We start from the raw sequence: 22,080 nt of genomic DNA on the forward strand, positions 1-22,080 counted from the left end.
AAGCGTAAAACTGTACCGTGTTCAGAGTGGCTCCAATGAAAAGGAGCAACTGAGGAGTCAGGTGTTACTTCACCATGTTAATAGTGAGCCCCCCTTACACCTCAGAGGCCAAAATTAATAAACTAATTAGATTTATCAACTTTCTTCAGATATTTATTCACAAAACATGAATAGGGTATTTAAGATGTCCAAATCTCCAGGCAGTTTAACAGCAATTGACTCTGGCTGCTCCTGGTGCCTAAACAACACAAGTAGAGCCTTTCCTGAACACTGCAGTGTCATTGACATCTCATATATTGATAAAGCCCATGACAATATAAGATGGCCTGACTGCATCGAACATCAGCCCCTCTACTAATAAAGCATACAGAAAAGTAAGGTTGCCAAATTCTAATCCGTATTAATTATTCTGTTTCCCTATCAGCTTATACTTTTGACAAGTTACTGACTGCTAGTAAACCTGGATTACCCATTGACACATGTCCTCCTACGGTTGTTCTCCAGCTTAAAAAGAAACTTTGAGACCATTTTTTCCTGCACTTCTTTAAAAGTTCATTGCTGGCGGGCAGAATTCCAGTATCCTTGAAATCACAGCTATGGTCTATTTCTTTTTCTTTAAAGCCTTTATTGAAGGCTGAAGATTTGGCAAATTTTCGGCTGATATACCTTTACCCTTTCTGGTTGGAAACCAAGGGAAATAAATATATGGTGTACATGCTTTTTTTTTTTTTAACAATAAACGGAGGGTGGGTGTACACTGCCTCACATCCCAGCACTGTTTGTTCCAGTGCATTATGGTGAATGCAGTGCATGATAACACTTACATCAGTTGTAGTCTTCAGTTTTTCACTCTTGTTGGTGCAGCCGATGCTGTATATCTCTAGACATGTAATTCTGAATGTATTCCATCAGTAGAGAGCAGCAAGTCTTTCGCGGAGGGTTGCTGGAAATGCTGCCCATCTCTGGTTGGAGCACCTGCACCCAGTCAGGTCATTAACGCAAGGGAGCCTATGCAAAAAAAAAAAAAAATTAGGGTGGGCACACACTGCCTCACATCCCAGCACCAAGTTTGCCCCAATGCATTATGGTAAATGCCTTGTTGCATGATAATTCTTCAGAGGTAATTTAGGTTTTTTTCAAACTTACTCCTGCTTCATTCCCTTCCAGCGCGCTTTTGTCTGAATATGTGACTGTAGGAGTGGCTATCCTGAACCAACCTGAATTACTACAGATAGTGGCTCTGTTGGTTTTAAATACTGCTGACGAGCCATGCAAAATCAGAGCACAGTCGATCCCATTAACTAGAATGACATGCCAATCTTCATATTAAGTGTTAAGTGTTCGAATTCATCGCTTCCTTTTCTTTAAGAACTCAAGTCTCTTATTTGTCAACATACACCGGCACCATCGACAGACCCTCCAGAGTTTGCCCTGTCCCACATGATTTTCAACCTACGCCTTGCACGTCTTTCTTCTCCACTGCATGGACAAACTATTTCCTGGTCCATGTACACAGATGGTCTTCTGGGTCTGATGGAGCTAATGGGGTTGGCGTCGGAGATTGGGGGGGGGCGGGGGGGGGGGGGGTGTCCTGTTTCTTCTCCATTACAACCAGCTCTTGAGCTCATTCAGAATCAGAGATGGGAAACTGCCTAAAATAAAATCGCTCCAAACTGGAAATATTTCCGGTTTGGAATTAACTCAACTTTTGGGATTTGGCATTTTGGAATCCGAGGAAGGTCCCATATCATATTCCCATTGATTCAGTCGGGAATTTGGGAGTCCACATGGACTTGGATTTGTTTTTAGTGCCCCAAATTGACACTGTAAACAGATCCTGCTTCTTTCATTATAAATTTCTGCGCCAACATTTCACTTTTTTGACCTACTTGAGTAACTATGGTGGTCAGCATATTTGTCAATTTGAGACTCAATGGTTGCAACCTGGTCTGTATAGGTTTACTACTCAAATCCTTATTATGCCTGAAACATGATTTGGTTATTCTGGAGCTAGAATAATCCTTGGCTTTAAGAAATGTAAGCCTGTGTCTGCAAACCTGAAATGTTGGTACTGGCTTCCTGTTTGCAAGAGGATCTTTCCATGTATAACCACTTTACATGTGGCTCGTAGAGTTTCATTTCAGAGGTGGGATGTCAGTCTTAACTATAATGCCAAGTTATTTATTTTTTAATGTGCCTAAATGTACGCCTTGGAGATGGAAAGATTCAAGGTTCAATCATGTGGAATTTGTTTCCACTCTATTTAAAGAATCAAATATTCCAGCTTTTCAACACCATTTGAAGACCTGGTTGTTAAATGACTGATTCAATTAACTTTTTCTTAAGGGTTTATGCTGAGCTTTTATCAGTGTTGCTGGACATAGAGTTTCATTCCAAAAGAAGCAGTATTGTAGGTTCCCTACATACAAAAAAAACATATCAGGCTGCTGAGATGCTACTCACCACCACACCAAGAACAGACATCATATTTTCATCATCAATGCAAAATCACACACCTCTGGCCTCCATCTTCAGGGTCAGTTCAACCTTAAATCATGCTCACTCTCCCCATCCCCCAACAGCACAGATAATCGCTGTGCAACCTACAATCCTTATACACCTAATAGAAGGACTGGTGTAAAGCAAATGAACGAACAGTAAGCACATTTCAAACCAGTTTAATAATACCAGTCTTCGAACTTTGTCCAATGTGCTGCCATTTACAAAATATATGTTATGGTATCAAGTGTGGGTAGTAAATATCAATATATGAAAAAATACATGTCTATTCTGCAAGCAATATGTGAAATGTAAAATAATGCATTGCTTCTCATATGTACAAAATATTTTCTCCATTGCTCTTATAAAATCAGGTATTGCTGAGTTTCTATCCAACAAGTCAATATTGACCTCAAGTGCGACGGCATTGAAATCCCTGGACGCAAGCCTGTTAACATATAAAAATATATATCTTATGGAAGGTGCTACAGAGCAAAGGCAGATGCAGCACAGGCCAGACTAACTGCCTGAAAATACTTTGTGCGGTGGTATGGGAATAGGACCAAAAGTCAGAATGTAATACTGGGAAGATCAGTGTTTAGACCAAAGTGGTAAATAGATTATGCCGCAAAGTTTGTCGCCAAGCGTAAGTCTGAATATTTCACTGGGCCCAAACTACCGAACTGTCAAGAGAATGGCTAGGAAACAGGCCAGCTTGCTCTGAGAGTTTTTTTTTTAATTTGCTAACTGGAGCAGCATTTTAACCAGTAAAGTAAAATTCACCTCTGACCAGGCATACTAGCTACACACTGGTATCTTTAAATAAACTCCTCAACAATGAAACAGGACTATAATCTTAATAACTTTGCCGGCCTAATTTGTGGGAATTCTGTGGCAGATTGCCTGCCTGTTTTGTAAAGCCTGATCTGCTCTAAGGCTTTCAGGGATGTGCTTTTAATTTCGTTTCAGAGAGCAAAAAAGAGTGACATAATAATGTTAAAGGAAGGGGCAAGGACTCATGAGTAAGTTGATACAGGGAGGAAGAAAAGATAAAAATATTTAAAGACTACTCCAGTTTCAAGTGAAGTTTATGAACGATTCAATGTGAAACAGTTTTGTTAAAAATAAATAACCTTGGAAGGGTAATCCCTCAGTTAGGTTAAAGCGTATTTTTGTTTAGTAGCTTTCAAGATCACAGAATAACCATTGAGGCAGAAATCTAGAAAGAATGGACATTCTTGGGGTCTTGAAGCTGACAACCAAAAATATCTATTTGTCTGCTAAGGGGGTTACCCTCATAATAATTCATCTTAAAATTAACACTGAGCATTAAGTAACACATTCATGATAGTAGGAATTTCCTAATGGGAAGCATCTTTTAAAAAAACAAATAGAATGCCAGCGGTTACTTGATTTCAGAGTGCCCCTAAAATTGGCGTATTTTCACAAGATTGCACAATTCTAGTCAAGTGTCAAAAGTCCAGACTAGAACACAAGCTCCTGATTGTACGTGCAACAATTTACCAGAACACATAAGACTGGTGTACAGGGAGAAACCAAATGGAGGGAGCCTGTTTGACGCCAAACTTTACAAGTGGTCTTATTCCAGCAGAAGCGTTCCTCGCCAGTGACCCGGATGCACAGCAGTGCTAGATCTTGATGAACAGGACACCGGCTACCACAGAAAAGCCAAGAATGAGCACAATGAGCTTGGGGATGCGTTGCTTGCTAGAGTTCAGTTCATGGGGTAGGATCTCAAGGAAAGTAATGTAGATGAAGGTGCCCGTGGCTATGCCCTTCATCACACTGCGTGTCAGCTGGTTTACCGTGTCGCCCGACTCACTTAGGCTGACACCTATACCGATTCCCAGTGGTGACATAATGGCAAATAGGATCAGACAGAATAGCACCACACGGTGACGCAGCCGGCTCTGTACCAACTTTAGGGTCAGGCTGAATGCAATGATGGACTTGTGCAGTAGAAGTGCCACACAGATCTCAAGCACCTTTGAGGAGTCCTCCTGAAGTCCGACAGCCAGGCCCTCGAAGACCGAGTGCAGAGAGAGCGAGAAGACCAGGATGAAGGAACGCAGGGCAGAGTGCGAGTTTAAGTCTATATGAACATGGACCTCACTGTGGCGTCTGGATTCGGGCGCTGGTACATCGAGCCAGTGTGGGGCCTGGACATTGCTTTCAACAGATGAGCCCAGCAGTGCTCTGGTTTCCTCCAGGCCCCCAGACTGATCTTTGTAGGCCAGGACGATCTGCTCCATCACCAGGATCAGGAAGAAGCCCATGGCAATGATGAACTCCTGCAGTGGGAACTCGAGCTGTAATGAGAAAGACTGGTGTCAGTAGTGAATAAGCAGAGGCGGCAAGACAGGTAACGGGCTCCAGTTTATAAAGCAACACAAGCAAGGTCTCCGAAAGAAACAGAAACACAGTAGAGGGAACACCACTGGTGGGAAACTCAGGATGAGTGGCTGCGGTTGGAGGTAGAAAGAAAGAGAAGGAACGAGACACACCACCAGAACGATAAAGGAACACAGGTGAGCCCTCAGTGGAGAGGGAAGTCGAGGAAGATGGGAAAGAAAGTGAAAGAATTAGAGAGAGAGAGACTCTTAAGACTAAGCAAATAAAGCAACACTGGCAGGGCATTTGTAGATGCTGAAATTACAGACAGTGGCCTTCAAAGTGCCTGAGCAATGAGGGTGGAGCCTCCAGTGGAATAGAGATGTATGTTGGTGGGGTGTGCCCAGAGGGCAGCAAATAAAGACAGAGGGCCTTTTAGAGGATAAAGCAATATAGGAATATTTTTTTCAGGACAATGCCGAATAAACCAGGCAGTCTATAGCGGGGGTCCGGTAGACAGAGGTCTCACATTGATTGAGAAACACAGAAAATGGGCTCTGGGACAAAGAGAAATAAACATAAGGGCCTCACAATGAGAGAGAATACAGAGTCATAGGGTCCTGAAAACATGGAACAATTTAGGCAGGCCCCATAAATGAAGCAACAGAGAAAAGTGGCCAAGTGAGTGGCTACTTAGGCAGGGCCACTACAGATAGCATGTGACAAATACAGATCAGAGGGCTTCGAAAAATGAAGGACTAAAGTCAGGCTACTCTGGAATATTGACAAATCCAAACCAGTGGCTCTCATAGGATGGGGCTTTAATGCAGGAGTGCTCCCAGAGAGTAACAGATACAGCCCAGCCTTTCAGAGGGTGGAACAGTGCACTACGGTTTCTTCAGCAAACAACGCTATATAGAGAGGAGATCATTAAGACAGCGGGCTTCAGGAGAAAGAGCAACACAAAAGGAGGCACCACATGTAGTAAAGATCCAGATAAGGTGGCAAAAGGAAGAAAGCAGCAAGCAGAAATCAGTCAACAAGCATAAGAAAGACAGAAGCTTCTCCGGGAGAGATTTGACAGAAGGAGCAATAAAATGGGGTGGTGTTGAGGGGAGGACGGAATGGCTACTCAGCAAATAAGGACTGGTCTGGGGCACCAAGAAGAAGCATGTATAGATCTTCAGCCTCCTGGAAGTTGGAGAACTACAGAAGGGACTTGAAAGGAAAGAGTGCAATGCTTCATAGGTCCCCCAGAGAGGGTCGTCTGGCAGCTCAATCTACTGTGTAATAAGTGGACAGCATATTTTCAACCTTGCATTAGGTCCTTGCACATGGCCAGTATGTGAAGCAGTGCTGACTGGTCTTTGGACATAATGGGTGTGCCAGTGTAAAGTCACTACCCAAGTCTTGGCCTGGGGACAAGCTCTACCGCTAGTCTGACTTGCACCTGAACCACATCACCATTCCCATGTTTCCTTCATAGATGACCATCTCTGTTCTTGTTCTGACAAGTGTAATTATTAGTTTTCTTTGTGGTACTAATGTTTTTTTGTGAGTACCCTCTGCGTGTGCTTCCATTAATGCTAACAATCTGAGTTGTAGGCACTGCTGATTTTCTCTGCAGTTGGGCACTGTTTTTGGTACCACACTTGTGCTTAGCCTGCAGAAGCGTCTGTTGGAGTCCCATGGTTTTAAGTCTTCCAGTTTTCTCTCTAGGTACAAGATGAGGTGTTTCTTGCATGCTTTTTATTAGCCACTGCAAGTGTTTTTCTTCATCTTCAAGCCTACTCTTAACTTCAGTTTGATGGTGTCTCTCAGTTCAAGAGTATCATCCACCTCTCTGCTGAACATCACTTCATTTTACATTTTGAATAGCGGCTCCATTGACAGATGGTTAGCCCTTTGTGATAATGGTAAATATGAATCCAGATTCAGACTGTGGGAGATGGCTCCTCAGTGAGACAAACAAACCTGGGACCTCTAGGGAGATTTACACTGCAGACAGATCTCTCCTACTGCCAACAGTCTCTCTTTAGTGTATTAGTTTTTCAACAAACATACTGGCAATTTCACTTCCGTGAACAGATGTTTCTATACGAATTCTATGAGTCTATGGAATTCCTTTAACTTTTATCAGCTTTCTCTCAAATACTGCAGCCTTTGGTTAGGGGGCAGTGGGTAGCTGGCAAATACCACTTGTTACACATCCAGACAAAACGTACAGCCCAGCTGCCAAGTCTCAGATCCATGGAATCATGAGGTATGCAATCTCTTGTTGCTCGGAGAGGCCTGTGTCTTCCCAATAACAATGCCTCACTTGGCAGCCCGAAGAATCAGAAATTATGTTGGGAATGGTATCCTATTAGAAAGTGACGGCTGTTCTGGGAAAAGGCGAATACTGTGAAAATATCCATTACCAGAATTTCCTTGTTGCCGAGAAAGGAAAAGCAAGACTAATGCAGGAAGTTGTGGACAGGAAAAGGGCTGAAACAGAAGGCAGCTTCTCGTCTCTAGGGAGGGACTGCTGGCCGAGGTTTGAGCAGGAAAAGCAGCGACAAAAAAGGTGATATAAGCATTGCAAGGGCTTAGGTAGCTGTGCACTCATGGTAAATAAACACTTTCTGACACCTGTGTATCTTCAGACTGGGCGCCGCGCCCTCTGTGTGTCTGAAGTGTACCCTGAGAGTCTTGTTCCACAGTGTAATCTGAGAATGTACCAAAAAAGAAAAAGGTACCCCCTAAAAAAAATTATTCTAGGTCTGGGAAAGTTGGGAAAGCAAGACACCATGAAACAACATTTCCCACATGACCTGTATTACTTAAATAATAGCTCAGAGTGCCCAATGTCCCGACCATCAGCTACTACAAGAACATGAAATTGGTTTGTGTTTTTATTTGTATTTTTTCAGTTTTTATTTTAGTGGTAATCCTACCACATTACTCAACTAAAATATTAAATACATTATTTGTAATCATATTACCCATATACATTTTTAATAAGATGTTTCTCAGAATATTTTCCAAAATTACATATATACCAACTCAAAACACGACCTCATATTTACATACACACTTTTGTTTACATTGTTAGATTAATTTAAATCTACACCAATTAATTTATGTGCACTGCCCCATATACCAATTTACTCACTCCTTCACTCACCAAGCAAATATGTTCTCACTCCAGCCACTCATTCATACTCCAACCTCATGACACAAACACAAAAGATTACAACTGGGAGAAATCTCTAATTTCTTTTTAGGTATTGTGGACTGGGGTTTCCCAAACATACAGTCAACGCACGTTTCGGTGGAAAGAGAGAATATCAAACTACCTTCAACAGGACTACACGATCAACACCATATCCACTGGTGAATCAATATGGGGAAATCAACATTTCAAATTGGTCTTTGTCTTTTACTGAATGAGTCTCTTCTTTTATTCGTGTTCCATTATATAATAATAAAAAGGTGTGGAACAAATAAAAGTTTTGTTATCTAAAAAGAATCCCTCGCAAAAAATAAAATACATCAGTTAAACGTAAAAAATGTCAATGCAAGCATGGGGCAGCCACGTTTTGTTTTTTTCTCCATTTTTACGTCTGGCATTAGTAAAGGCACTTTGATTTTACTAAGAATATTTATAGTAGACTGACTTATGGGGGCTTTTTGTCAGTCCTCTTCATCCATTCGTCTGTAGTAGTCTCATTCAGGTTTTTCTTCCACCTTCTACAGCATAACATTAGGTCCGCCCAATTCATCCACTGGCTAACTTCACTGTGAGTGAGCGCATTCTGGTTTTTCACCAATTACACAATCACATAAAACAGGTCCATTCATTACCTGGGACTGGTTTAACAGGGAAGTTTGGCTTGTGAAGCCAGACAATATTTTTGCTTATAACCCACGTTTATTTCTTATATTGGCTGAGGGTCCGACAGCTCCTCAAAAATAAAGTTTTACCAGAACTATACAAGCAATGATAAATGGGAAAGGATTTGCATCATCTCTGCCAATAAGTATTCTGTTTGTGGCATAGACTTTCAAAAAAAGAATAAAATAAGAATTAAACACTGTACAGCTTGCGTACCTTGCTACGGACTTTTTTTTGTTTTTAGAATTCTCTTTATTAGTTTAAACTGAATGATCAACAACACTGCCGATATCATGAGATATGTTTCCCAGTACGCAGGACTTTGCCAATTCTGGCTGAGGAAGGGATGTAACAACTCAGATGGAACTACTTCTGAGGAAAGGTAAAGGATTATTATATTAGCAAGAGAAGGAAAGAGCACTGAAACACAAGACTGAAGGAAGTCAAGGCAACTGGACATGGGTCATTCATTGAACCAGCATGCAAACCTATTTAATGTCCGGTGGCTGCAGTGTACGCGCAGCATGCAAGTAGCTGACTTCCTACACTTTTCTCTCAATTTGAAAAACATTGTTACAATTCAGTGCACAGCGGTTTGCCTAAAACAACTAAATTATGCTGTGGTAGACTGTACTCTCTCAGATACAAACAGAGGCAAAACACACAGTACCCGCAGGCGTTGTGTTCTGTAAACAATGCCACAATCATGTGCCTGCATCATGTACTCAGTCTGTGCGCACTTCCACAAAACCCTGAACATGCAAATTTCTTTAATCATTTTTATTTAAAAAACAAAATTGTCATAATACTGCAACAAACGGACATAACAAGGTCTGCGCTGCACTTCATGCATTGGCTAGCTGTAACCTTTGTGTTAAGAAAAAATAATTAAAGCTGGGTTAGAATTTTTTTATAACAAATTGCCCAAGAGACCCCGGATCCCATAGCTTAATGAGACCACAGAGTTCTCCAAGAGAATACATTTACATGGTATTTCTATGGCATTACCTCTGCAATACTATATTTATATACAGAGGTTTAAAAAAAGAAAGTATGTTCTCTTAAGAATCTATGGTATTGAATATTACAGAGGCGATGTCATACGCTGCAGTGAAGGTTGACACGGCCCTTCAATGCAAATCAGATTTTTGAATCCTTAATAACTTGGCTTCTCCTAGACCAATTGTGGAGGAGTATCTGAGTTTCTCCCAATTTGGTACATGGTTGGCTAACTATTTGTCACGGGTCCAGCCCCCAGGAGCCTGTTACGGAAGACTGGTGGTCCGCCACCCCCCTCACACCCTGCACCTTTTCCCCACAGCCACAATTCGGTACTTGGTATGGGAACCCCGATGACATCACGAAGGAATGGTCCGAGGAGAATGAGTGCGGCTCCTTTAAGGCTTGGGACCTTGAGCACGGGACTCCACCCCTGATGACGTCAAAAGCAGGAAGTACCGACACGAGGACGGACGGCGATTCCCAGGCAGAGGAGGAGGACGCAGGACGAGAACGAGGACGAGAAGAAGACGGAGACGACAAGCCAGGAGGCCCACGGTTGGACGCTTCGCCCTGCCACGCGCCCACGGGAGGAGCGTGGCTGCAAGAGGTACGGGGCCGGGTCGCGGGCTGGGTTGGGAGGCGGAGGCAGCCACCCCCGTAGACATCTCCCGCAAAGAACCCTTCCCCGAGCACGAGCACTCCTAGCCACAACCAGTATCTCGAGCACTGTGCACTGGGTGCGTTCCCTCACTCCCGGTCCTTGTAGACGTTCCCAAGTTTAGTGTATAACTCGTTGCTTTCTTTTCTTTCTGGGTACACCGCGAGACGCCTGGGGCAACACCTTCATGAAAGTGAAACTACCAAGACCACAAAGCAGCGCGACGGGACCTATTATCCAAAGACTGTACTGTGATATCCATGAAAAGAACCTTTATTCCAATAAAGCCTTCCTTAAAACCTCTCTTGAAGGCACCGGTATTTCTAGTTGACCCTCCAGAACCCCCTCAGGTGGTCGATATCCCTGTAAACCCGGCACCCCCGGGACACTATTCAACAGTTATTTATTTAATTCAAGAACTTCCGGCCCATCTCCCTGCTCCCTTTCCCGGCAAAAGTCACGGAGAAGATCGTCAACAGACAGCTGACCCACTACCTCAAAGACAACAACATCCTGGACCTGTCCCAGTCCGGCTTCCGCAGCAACCGCAGCAACCACAGCACAGAGACCGCCCTCATCGCCGCCACCGACGACATCAAGATCCTTATGGACAAAGGAGAAACAGCCGCCCTCATCCTTCTGGACCTAACAGCAGCCTTCGACACGGTCTGCCACTGCACCCTAACAGCACGCCTCTATGATGCCGGAATCCTAGAGAAGGCCCTGGCCTGGACCACATCCTTCCTCTCCGGCAGAACCCAGCGTGTCCGCCTCCCACCCTTCAGCTCCAAGACCACCGATATCATCTGCGGCGTTCCACAGGGATCATCCCTCAGCCCGACGCTGTTCAATATCTACATGGCACCACTCGCCCGCGTCGCACGACAACATAGCCTCAACATCATCTCTTACGCCAACAACACCCAGCTGATCATATCCCTCACCGAAGACCGCCAAAGCCAACCTCCACAGAGGAATGAAGGCCGTCGACGAATGGATGAAGGACAGCATTCCTCAACGACGACTCGGCTTCTACACCCCCACCCGCAGCCTCCGCTCTGCCAACCTCGCCACAGTTCCACGCATCCGGAAGACCACCGGCGGCGGCAGATCCTTCTCCTATCGCGCTGCCAAAACCTGGAACACTCACCCTACCAGCCTACGACAGACCCAGGACCTGCTGGCCTTCAGAAGACTTCTCAAGACCTGGCTTTTCGATCAGTAGCAGCCCCCCTCCCCCAAGCGCCTTGAGACCCTCACGGGTATGTAGCGCGCTTTACAAATAAAATGATTGATTGATTGATTAAAACACCAAGTTTTTCATTCGTGTATAATATGCGATTTCCAATAGATTCTATTTTAACACTCTGAAACCACTGAACAAATGGTCACCAAATTAAATAGCAAGGTGGCCGAACCATTGTTGAATGCCCTTTTTTGCTTTGGTAAAAATCAGTTCAGCAGTTTTGGAGATGGAAGACAAAACAAAAGTGTCTAGTGTGCAAGTCAAAATATGTATATTTTTGTAAATAGTTCAAACTATGGATAAGATTGGAAACAATGAAAAATGCTAAATTGTACATGTATAGCACTTTGCGCACTGGAAACAAACAGCCCCAGAGCTAAAAAATAATGTAAGGGGAAAAAAAACACACACAAATGAGCAGGGGGAGGGCCAATGCAGCATATCTTTCTGCCTTGGGTTCCGGGGGCGGTCGTGTGTGGCGGGGCTTTTGTATAAAAATATATATGTGACGTACATTCGGGCCAGACTGTATGCAAACAGGATTGCATTTGATCTTAGAGATTGTTCGTAATAGGCGTGGGTTTTAGAAAAGGAGGCTATCGATTTGAATGGTAATACCAACAAATGTGTGCTGGATCATCATGCCTTTTGTTTAGAAACTCCTTCTTTTCTGATACAGTTCAAACTAACAAGTCAGAGAAAAAACTACTTTCCACTTCTCAGGAGTACGTGTTGTACCGGACATGTTGTACCTGTGGCTGCAAGGCAAAGATGAACTTTTAGAGATCTGTCTAGGAAGGAAGGAGGAACAGTAACACTAGCTTCCGAATGCTTCTGAAAAGGGGCGATGCTTTCTGATTTTGTAGCGAAGCAAGACTAGCATGAGGGACTCATCCTCCTTCCCAAGACATCACTCACAAAAATGGTATATAATGTAGTAGTGCAGGGATGGAGTCAGACACACAGACTGACTGCTGACCAGAGATGCTGAATGACTGGGTTCTAACTGCTGATCCAATGACAGCATAAAAGGTACACAGGCAAACAATTTTTTGATTAATTTTTCTCTTTTTAACTGTGAAATGAATTTTATCAGAAACATACGTAACATGTTTACTTTTACTGTGTTTTGACATTTTGTGTACTTTTATGGTTTTTCCATTGTGAATAAGCCGAATAAAGATTTATTATTATTATTATTATGGCTTGGCATAATACAAGCTTAGTAAACTAATACAGCCTCATAAACTGAAAAGTTAACAACATTTTAGACACATTGAGTGTAGAACAGACTAACAGGTTAGGGATGTGTGATTAAACCTGATTGGAGCCTATTTTAATTGTGCTCTTATTTGCCTATTATCTGCTGAGTTGATTATAATTATGAACAATGTGATACACATTATTTATAAACAAATAAATAATCATGGACTGCAAAATACCACACAATCAATCAGGAGTTTGTGTAGCGTGGCTACTCCCCCTTGAGGGTCTTAAGGTGCTGGGGGTGGGCCTTCTGATCCATCTGGGAGTGGAGGTTCAGTCATAAAGCCAGGTCTTGAGGTCTTTCCTGCATTAGTTCAGCGACAGGGATTGCCTGGAGGTGGAGGGGCAGGGTGTTCCAGGTCTTGGCAGCGAGGTAGGAGAAGGATCTTCCTCCAGTTCTGGTCTTGTGAATCCTTGGGACGGTAGCCTGGGCAAGTTGTGTGGAGCAAAGTTGTCTGGCGGGTACGGGGAATGCATGGCGGTGGTTCCGATATGCTGGTCCTGCGTTGTGGAGAACTTTATAGGCATGTGTGAGGAGCTTGAGGGTGATTCTGTTGTTAATTGGGAGCCAGTGGAGTCGTCGGAAGTGTTGTGTTATACGGCTGCAGGGAGGATGTCAAGGACCAGTTTGGCTGCAGCGTTTTGGACGTTCTGTAGTTTCCAGAGCTGTTTCCGGGTGACGTCGGCCTAAAGTGCGTTTCCGTAGTCAAGTCTGCTGGTGATGAGTGCGTGGGTGACGCTCTCTGGATTCTGTGGGGAGCCATTTGATTGAATGTCTTTCGAAGCAGGCGGAGCATGTGGAAGCAGGATGAGGATATGGCAGTAATTTGGCGGTTCATTGTGAGCGAGGAGTCCAGTATGATGCAGAGGTTGCATTTGTTGTCATCCCAGGCTGAGGGGGAGGGTCCAAGGGTGAGTACTTTGTGGTCTTGTCCGAGTTGAGCTTGAGGCAGCTGTCTTTCATCCAGGTGGCAACGGCCTTCATTCTGCTGTGAAAGTTGATTTTGGCAGCTGGGGGTTCAAAGGTGATTAGTTCACACATTAGGAGTGTGAACTGATTGATAGGTTTAAGGATAGGGTTCCATCATATCATCAACCGAGGATAAAAGGCACTCTTACAGGTTTATCCGAGTCCTAACGCTTCCTGTCTAACAGAGCAAAACTCACTTGTAGAAGAATGAGAGACAGACGCTTGCAGTTCTTTTTTCCAAAAAGGCTAAATTTCCTGTTGTGGCAAATGGGAACTACAAGATGTGATCCCAATTATTTTGGGAAAGGCACAACAGCTGTGCTCACAATTCAGAGTACAAGCAAACGAACAAATGATGGAAGGAATGCTGAACAATACAAACATTTACCCTCCAGTCACAAAGATCTGGGTTTAATCCATTGTTATTTTGCTCACCACACCATCCAAGGTTGGACCCAGCCATATACAAATCAATCTTGACCCGGCTTCTGACCTCGTCTGCCATTCCGGCACCCTGAGAAGACGCCGCATCGCGGTCCGCCCTCACCAGACTGGAACCAGGACACCTCACGATACCTGCCCAGCCCTGACCGCACTCTTCAGAACAGAGGACATTGCGCAGCGATCCGTGCATTGCTTCTCCAACTGAGGCCCTTCCGGTATATTAACTTACATCTAGGAGGACGGACTACTAAAGAGCATGCTGTCCCGCGGTCTGCGTCTATCATCTGTTAATAAGGATTGCTTACGATTTTAACCCATTTTGGAGCGTAATCACTAGAACTGAGGAGACAGTATTGCAGTGCATTTGTACCATCTCCAAATAAGGACCTGCCGGGAATCGGCTGTTATCTGTCCTGCATCTATTAGAACGGAGGACGCTGCCCTACAACTCTCGTCCCCATTTATCAGGACCGCTGGGGCATGTATCATCGTTTGACCTATAATCGACTGTGAGACTATCTACGCCACCGAATTTAAGGATCATTTCCGGATGGTGAATCTGTCCTATATTTTCTCAGCGTCCCCATTTGAAATAGAATCTGATTACTTCGGGACGCCAATCCAACGCCCTGTTCCCTCTTGGTGTGGAGAGAGTGATCTTGTCCTGCCCTCTCCCATGGCCTTCCTCGCCCTGACGAAGATGCAGCCTAAATAGGCACCGCATCGAAACGCGCGTCGGCGTGAACTACGTGGATGGCTTTTTATGTAGCGCAAGCTTTTCCATCCCATCTATTGTGCCCTGCCTCCATGTTATAGTTTCAGTCCGATTGGCCATTGAAAAACCTCCCCCCCGGACTGTCATGCATCCCCTTGTTGGTTTGTGTATGAATGTGTAAATAATTTGCTGAATGATGTTATGAATGAGAGTACTTGCTTTGGATGACTGTGGGAGAAAGTGGGATTTGATGAAATGATTTTGATTGATAAATTCTTGTGACTCATTGTATATTTATAATCTATGTTCGATCAACTATAAATAAAATATATCTATTTTTCATAGAGAATTGTTTGGACCTTGTGTCATTCTATGTCTGCTCTGATATGGCTACCCTTGTCACCTCTCATTGAACATGAGGATCCTCGAGTAGGACCTTACAATTTAACCCTGGCAGGGTTCTGTTCTTTTCTATTTTGCCGGCTTCTGATGGGAACAGTCCAGTCCGAACTGCCAAGCCATGTCCTCCCTGGATCCCTCATCAGCATGGTCACCTGGCTGTTGAGGGGTGATACCCCGAAACCGGTACCAGGATGCTTGTTTCTGGTCCAGTATTAGCTTACACTGAACTGTCACAAGATAAACTCTCTCGGGTACAACCCGGCCAGAACTCACAAATGTGTGGCAGAAACAATTAATTGTACACTGCTGAAAGCTCGTTAGCTTATAAAAAATGCAGTGGAAACTGCTGACTTTTTAGACAATGTTAACATTGATTTTGCCTTTGTTAATGAGTCTTGGGCAGACGCTGCCTCAATTCATATCCCCCCCCGTTACTCTCTAATCAGTCTGGATTGCACTGGCAAGAGAGGCCGCGGTTTAGCAATTCTTTTTAAAGACAAATTCAAGATCAAGTTTGACCCTTTATTCTATCCAGGCTGCGAAGCCTTGGTTTTTAAAATTGGTCTTTATAATCACTATTCTTTCAACAGTGCCCTTATTTATAGACACCCCCCCCCCCCCCCCGCTCCACAAATCTTTTCCTAAACATGGATAGTACACCATGGGATATCAAAGCCCACTCCGCTGATTTTACTATTCTTGGTGATTTCAACTTTCATTTGGAGAATGAAGAGGACGGCACATGTGACCTCATTGCTTCATTTTTTTTTAAAGACGTATTTTATTGATTTTCTGCTTCATACATACAAAGATACATTTCTTTTAATACTATAGTGGCGATTTGCCATGAACTGTGAATCTCCTCTTAAACTAGGTATATAAATTGGTCATGTTTGTAGCTTCATGCCTTTATTACATTCTGTTAAAACCCTTCTTCTACGTCAATTTTCTTACCCCAACTCCCTTTCTTCTTGAAGTGTTCCCTCCCTCCACCCACCCCAACTCTCGACGCTTAGAGTATTAATAGTCCTGTCTTTGAGTCATGCTCAGGTGTTACTGTGTAGCAGTCTTCCTGGTGTCCCGGTTATTTCTCGGGGCTTATTCTACGTAGTGGAGGGCGGTATCTGGTCTTCGTGTGTTTCATAATCCCTCAGTGCTTGCACCAGCGTTACCCATGCAGCGGCCGCTTCCAATGCCTTATCGTTGTTTAGTCTGCGCGCCTGCTGATAGCGTAATGTACTTTCACTGTTTGCCCATTTTATGAACTCGCAACACCATCTCCTGCTAGTAGGTCCCCCTGTTGCCTTCCAGTGCTTAGTGATTTCTCGCTTCGCTAATATGAGGCCCATATCTACAAATTTGCTCGTTATCTTGTTTTTGGATGTGTGAGGAAACCAATGTAACACACTAGTGGCTATATCAAACGTCAGCTGTTGTTCTGTAGTGTCATTCAACGTTGTCCCCACCTCTTCCCAGTATGTTCCCAGCATTGGGCAGGACCACAGCATATGTTCTAATTCTACACCTGCTCGCGCACATCTGGGACATGCCGCCTCCTCTGCTTTAAAATATTTACGGATTTTACCTGGTGTTAGGTACGCTCTGTGGAGTATGTAGAAGTGCACAAGCTGGAATCTAGCATTCCTGGAGCTCTTCCAGGCCCTGCGCACTATCTGCGACCAGGCCGTATCAGGGATATCTTTCCCTATGTCCATCTCCCATTTTCCCTTTAGTGTCTCCAAAGGTGCTAGTCCCTTGTGAAGCATTCTGGAATAGAGGCATGTGACTGCTTTGAACGTCCCAGCCGCCATCATAGTATACTGGCAAGCCATGGTCATCTTGGGCTCCGAGAGCCCTTCTCGCCAGTGTGCCTGCATCGCCCATGTCAATGCCGCATGTAACAAGTAGCCTCCCCTGGGAAGGTCAAATCTATCCCTCAGTGTCTGGAAGGGTAACAAAGCCCAATCCTCGTAGAGGTCTCCCAGCACTTGTAGCCCCGCCTCCTCTCAGGCCTGTAACTGCGACCAGTCTCCACCATGGGGCAATGCCGTGGCCATCCCCAGCGGGATCTCAGGTGCATAGGGGTGTAGGACTCTCGCTCTTCGTTGGGACCGGTTCCAGCATAACCGGAGTGTCTTCTCCTTCGTCGACAAATCTCTGAGGTCTAGTCTTTGCTGCAGCGCTATGAACGACAACACGTGGCGCGGTATACCTCTGCCTCTGTGTTGCTCTGGGCCTCTATATTCTCTTGCAATTGCTTGTGTTAACACTTGTAGCTGAGCAGCTAAGTCCGGGACTGCCAGTCCACCCTCGGCTTTAGGCCGCACTAGTGTAGCCTGCGCCACCCTTCTCCGATCTGCGCCCCAGAGAAAAGTTACCACTAGTGACTTCAGCGTCTTAAACATGGAGCTCGGGATCCATATTGGTAGTGTCCTGAAGTAGTACAGGAAACGGGGAAGTGCTATAATTTTTAACAGGGCAATCCGGCCCATCACTGATAGCGGGAGGGTGGCCCAGAAGGCCATGCTACTCTTCAAGGCTCGCACGCTCCTACCTATATTCCCCTCCAGCATGTCCTCGACTCTATGGTATATATGGACCCCCAAGTATTTCAGGCATGAGGGTTCCCATCGCACCTCCCAGTCCGTGGTGGGCTGGGTTTCGCCCCGCCTTACCGGAAAGAGGCATGTCTTTGACCAGTTTACCCTTAGTCCCGAGATGTCGCTGAAGCCAGTTAGCAATGTCCCGACCCTCGCTAGTGCTTCTTTAGCATCCTCCAGGAACAATAACAGGTCATCGGCGTACAGCGATATATATTGCTGCTCATCTCTGCCCCTCAGGCCCCCGTAAGTGTTTCCCTCTCGTATTTTCGCTGCTAGTGGCTCAACCGCCAGTGCAAACAATAGCGGGGAGAGCGAGCATCCCTGCCTCGTGCCCCTCTGGACTGGGTATTGCTCCCATATCAGAGTGCCCACTCTTACTCTAGCCATCGCTGATGTGTATAGCACTTTTGTCCATTGTATAAAGTCCGATCCCAGGCCAAAGCGTCCCATTACTCTATATAAATATCCCCACTCGAGGCTATCAAAGGCCTTCTCTATGTCCACCGATAGGATCATTGGGTGTCGTGCCTCAGGGTGGTCATCTTCCAACAAGCGCACTAGTTTCCTAATATTTGCGGCAGTGTGTCTGGTCGGTATGAACCCAGCCTGGTCCTCATGTATCAGTGTAGTCATGAACTGCAAGACTCTGGTCGCCAGCACACTGCTTAATATTTTAGAGTCCGCGGTCAGCATCGACAGCGGCCGGTAGGATGCTGTTTCCGTGCTATTCCGTCCCGGTTTCAGCAGTGGGATCACTAGCGCCTCTCTCATTGATTGGGGTAGTTGTCCTGATTCCTTCGCCTCTTTATAGAGCTCCTGGAGTCTTGGCGCCAGGAGATCGATATACTTGTCATAAAATTCTATAGGCAGGCCATCTACACCTAGGGTTTTATTACGGGCCATGCTCTTGATGGCTCTCCATATTTCGCCCAATTCTATTTCCTTTCCCAATTCTTTCGCCTGTTCGCGATCTACTTCAGGCAGTTGTATCTCCTCTAAGAAAGTGTCGATTGAGGGGTCCCCTGCTGTCATTGTATTTGTGTATAATTCTTCATAGTATCTCTGGAAGCAGTGTAGGATCTCATTTTGGGTGTTAACTACTGTCCCCTCCTCTGTGCTTAGTTCTAGTATCGGGGAGCCTCTTTTAGCAGGGTCGGCCAGCCAGGCCAATAATGTCCCTGCCTTGTCCCTCTCCGCATGGGTCCTCGTTACATAGGCTTTATGATCGAAGCTGCGCTGGCGCTCGACTTCTGCCGCAACTGCCTCCTTCGCTAGTCTAACCTAGTCTTGTAGTTCCGGGTGCCCGGGTCTCGCCAGTTCTATAGTTCGCAGTTTACTGTCAGCTACAGTCAGGTCATTTAATAACACTTTGCGCACTCCTGCGTGTTTTCCTATACAAATCCCCCTCACGATCACCTTGAAAGCGTCCCACTCGGTTGCTCTCGAGGTCGTCGAGTTAGCGTTCTCCTTGAAATAGTGGGTAATTCCGTCTTTCAGCCCCTCAGAGAAGACCTGGTCATCTAACGTCTCTGGGTGCAGCCTCCAGGTGGGTATACATGACGTCCCAGTCATCCACTGCAGTGTGAAAAGCAGCGGATTATGGTCCGAGATCGTCCTGGTTAAATATTCAGACTGCACTACGGCCGGCAACACTGTAGGGGAGCACAGCACCGCGTCCAGTCTGACATGCAGGTCGTGCATCCCAGAATAAAATGAGTAGTCCCTATCCAGCGGGTGCTGTCTGCGCCATACGTCAATCAGGTCCCACCTCGTTTGCCAATCTAGCCTGCCCTTGGATAGTCTGTGCATTGGTGAATCAGTCACTGGGGGATGAGACCTATGCAGCGACACGTCTGTAATGGAATTGAGGTCGCCGCCCAACACTAGTGGTCCCGCTAGGTAGCTTGCCAGGCATCCTGATAGCCGAGTTAAAAAGCCCAGCTGGTCGACATTGGGTGCATATACGCTACAAAGGGCTATATCCCTGCCTCTAAGTTTCCCTTTGATGGCTACAAATCTGCCTTCGGGGTCGATCATCTGACTAGTCAACTGAAAAGGGACTCCCGCCTCACCCAGATTAGAGCTCCTCTAGCAAAAGCTGAGTATGTAGTGTTATAAACTTGGCCCCTCCACCTCCTCTGCAGTGCTATTCCCTCAGCTCTCGTCAGATGAGTCTCTTGGAGCAGTGCTATGTGCACCCCCCTACGCACTAAGAAGGCATGGATTTTGTGCCGCCGCGTCATGGTGTGGAGCCCTCTCACATTCCAGGTTATACATCTTAGCTTAGAAGTGTCACCCATTCTCCCATTCTGGGTAGTGCAACATTAAGCATGACCCTGCGTGTGCGTCAATGTCGATCTTACCCCAAATTATCCTAGAGTTCCCCATTCCCCCCGCCCACCCAAGAACAGGACCTAGCAACAACCATCTAGTTCCCATCCAAACCATAACAAAATTCAACACTCTTCTAAGCCCAGCAGTAGGCACTGTGGGCATGCCTTAAGTGCAATGGAGGGGAGCTGCACGCCAGATGACAGCCGCCTTACTTTCACAATCCTGCATGATCCGCTAAGCCCCTTGGAATTAGCGCCTGCGAGAGATCCCCCCCGCCCCTCCAACAGCATTCGGTTAATCAACTACCTTCTTGTGTCCTCCCCACCGGATGCCCTTCATGGCTATCCCTGCATGGTGCAGCCGACCCCCCCAAGCCCAGTTACCCCTCATCCATCATCCCGTCTGCCGTCTTTGGTGTGACCTTCGGTAATCGATCGCCGTCTGCCTCGGAGTGTTCAGTGTCAGTGCCAACATTGTCTTTTTCCGACTCTGTGCCTTCCGGTGATGTGGGCCCTGGTGCACTGGACAACGTGGACACCGCTGTTAATACATCTCGGCGTTCTGCTTCCGTCTGTGAAGAAGACGGTCTCCTCAGGCCCCGTTGTCGATTACGAAGTCGTCTCGACTTCCACGGTTGGAGCCCTTCTGCGACCGTCTGTACTGTGCGCTCAGTATTCTCTCTTCCCGCTCTGTACAGTTCTAACCAAGCACAGACGTCGTCTGGGGTATCAAAGAAGATCGTTTTGCCATCCACAATGATTCTCAGCTTAGCCGGGAAGAGGAGAGAGTATTGCAACTCCTCCTTACGCAGCTCCCTTTTGACGGCCAGGAAGGAGGTGGGACGGCGCTGGGTTTCATAGGTATAGTCAGGGAATATATTGACCCGACTGTTCTCCACCTGGTAGGGGCCATCCGTTTGCGCCTTTTGAAGGACCGGATCCCGGTACTCTATGGGCCCTTTCCAGGGTGTAAAAATTGGAAAATCCGGGGGGCGTGGCTACGTGGGCGAAGATGGTGGACGCAGCTTGCTAAAGCTCCCACCGGCCCGTCTTTATCCGAGTACTTATCCTTGCTTCCTGACCCGATTCCATCACCCACACCACCGGCAGGAAGAGCGGAAGGCAAGTGGAGTCGCCCGCTGTATCCCTTGGAGCTCCCGGATCGCTGGCGGAGCCGTGCTCGGCGACATCAGTCTGCGGCCTAGTCCCTGCAAAGGAAGCCGGGGCCTCGAGTTTGGCGCACCCCGGCTGGGGGATCTTCGCGCCGGCCCGCCATCATCCGCTTCCCCGGGGCGGGCAGAACTCCCCTTCCTAGCGGAACACTGCGCTGCTGACGGGACCCTCCGGTAGTGAGGGGGGCCCGCTCTGACGACTGGAGAAGGCCGGAGGGAGTCGCGGCCTACTACGGGGCCGGGAGACCGGGACCTCGATTTTCGGAGGCCTCCGGGGATACCGGCAGTGGAGTGGCTGCCGGGGCTTGCCTGGGCCAGTGGATCGCTCGACTGGCGGACTGCCCCTAGGTGGCGGTGGCTCCGCGGAACAGTGGCTGGGTGCCTGCCGACCTTGCTGCACTTGTGGGACAGGCTGGGAGGAGCAGAGGCCTGCATCCTGGTCGGTAAGCTGAGACCGGGGCTGGGTGCACGCGAGACTGAGGCTGACCAAAGGAGATATTTCTGTGCCAGAGGTACACCGCTGCGCTGCTCTCTGGTGCGG

The 22,080-nt window shown here is 46.4% G+C and overlaps 1 protein-coding gene across 1 annotated transcript in view; it reads right to left on the bottom strand.

The window, feature by feature from the left end:
- Positions 1-2,662: 2,662 nt before the first annotated feature.
- Positions 2,663-22,080, bottom strand: part of SLC39A1 (solute carrier family 39 member 1) — a 47,260-nt gene continuing 27,842 nt past the window's right edge. Inside the window, exon 4 of the mRNA XM_078670843.1 lies at positions 2,663-4,829. Within this exon, the coding sequence (XP_078526969.1) occupies positions 4,149-4,829 (681 nt within the window). The 3' untranslated portion in view covers positions 2,663-4,148. The remainder of the gene's footprint in view (positions 4,830-22,080) is intronic.

This window comes from Lissotriton helveticus, chromosome 12 (assembly GCF_964261635.1).
Source record: "Lissotriton helveticus chromosome 12, aLisHel1.1, whole genome shotgun sequence".
NCBI lineage: Eukaryota > Metazoa > Chordata > Amphibia > Caudata > Salamandridae > Lissotriton > Lissotriton helveticus.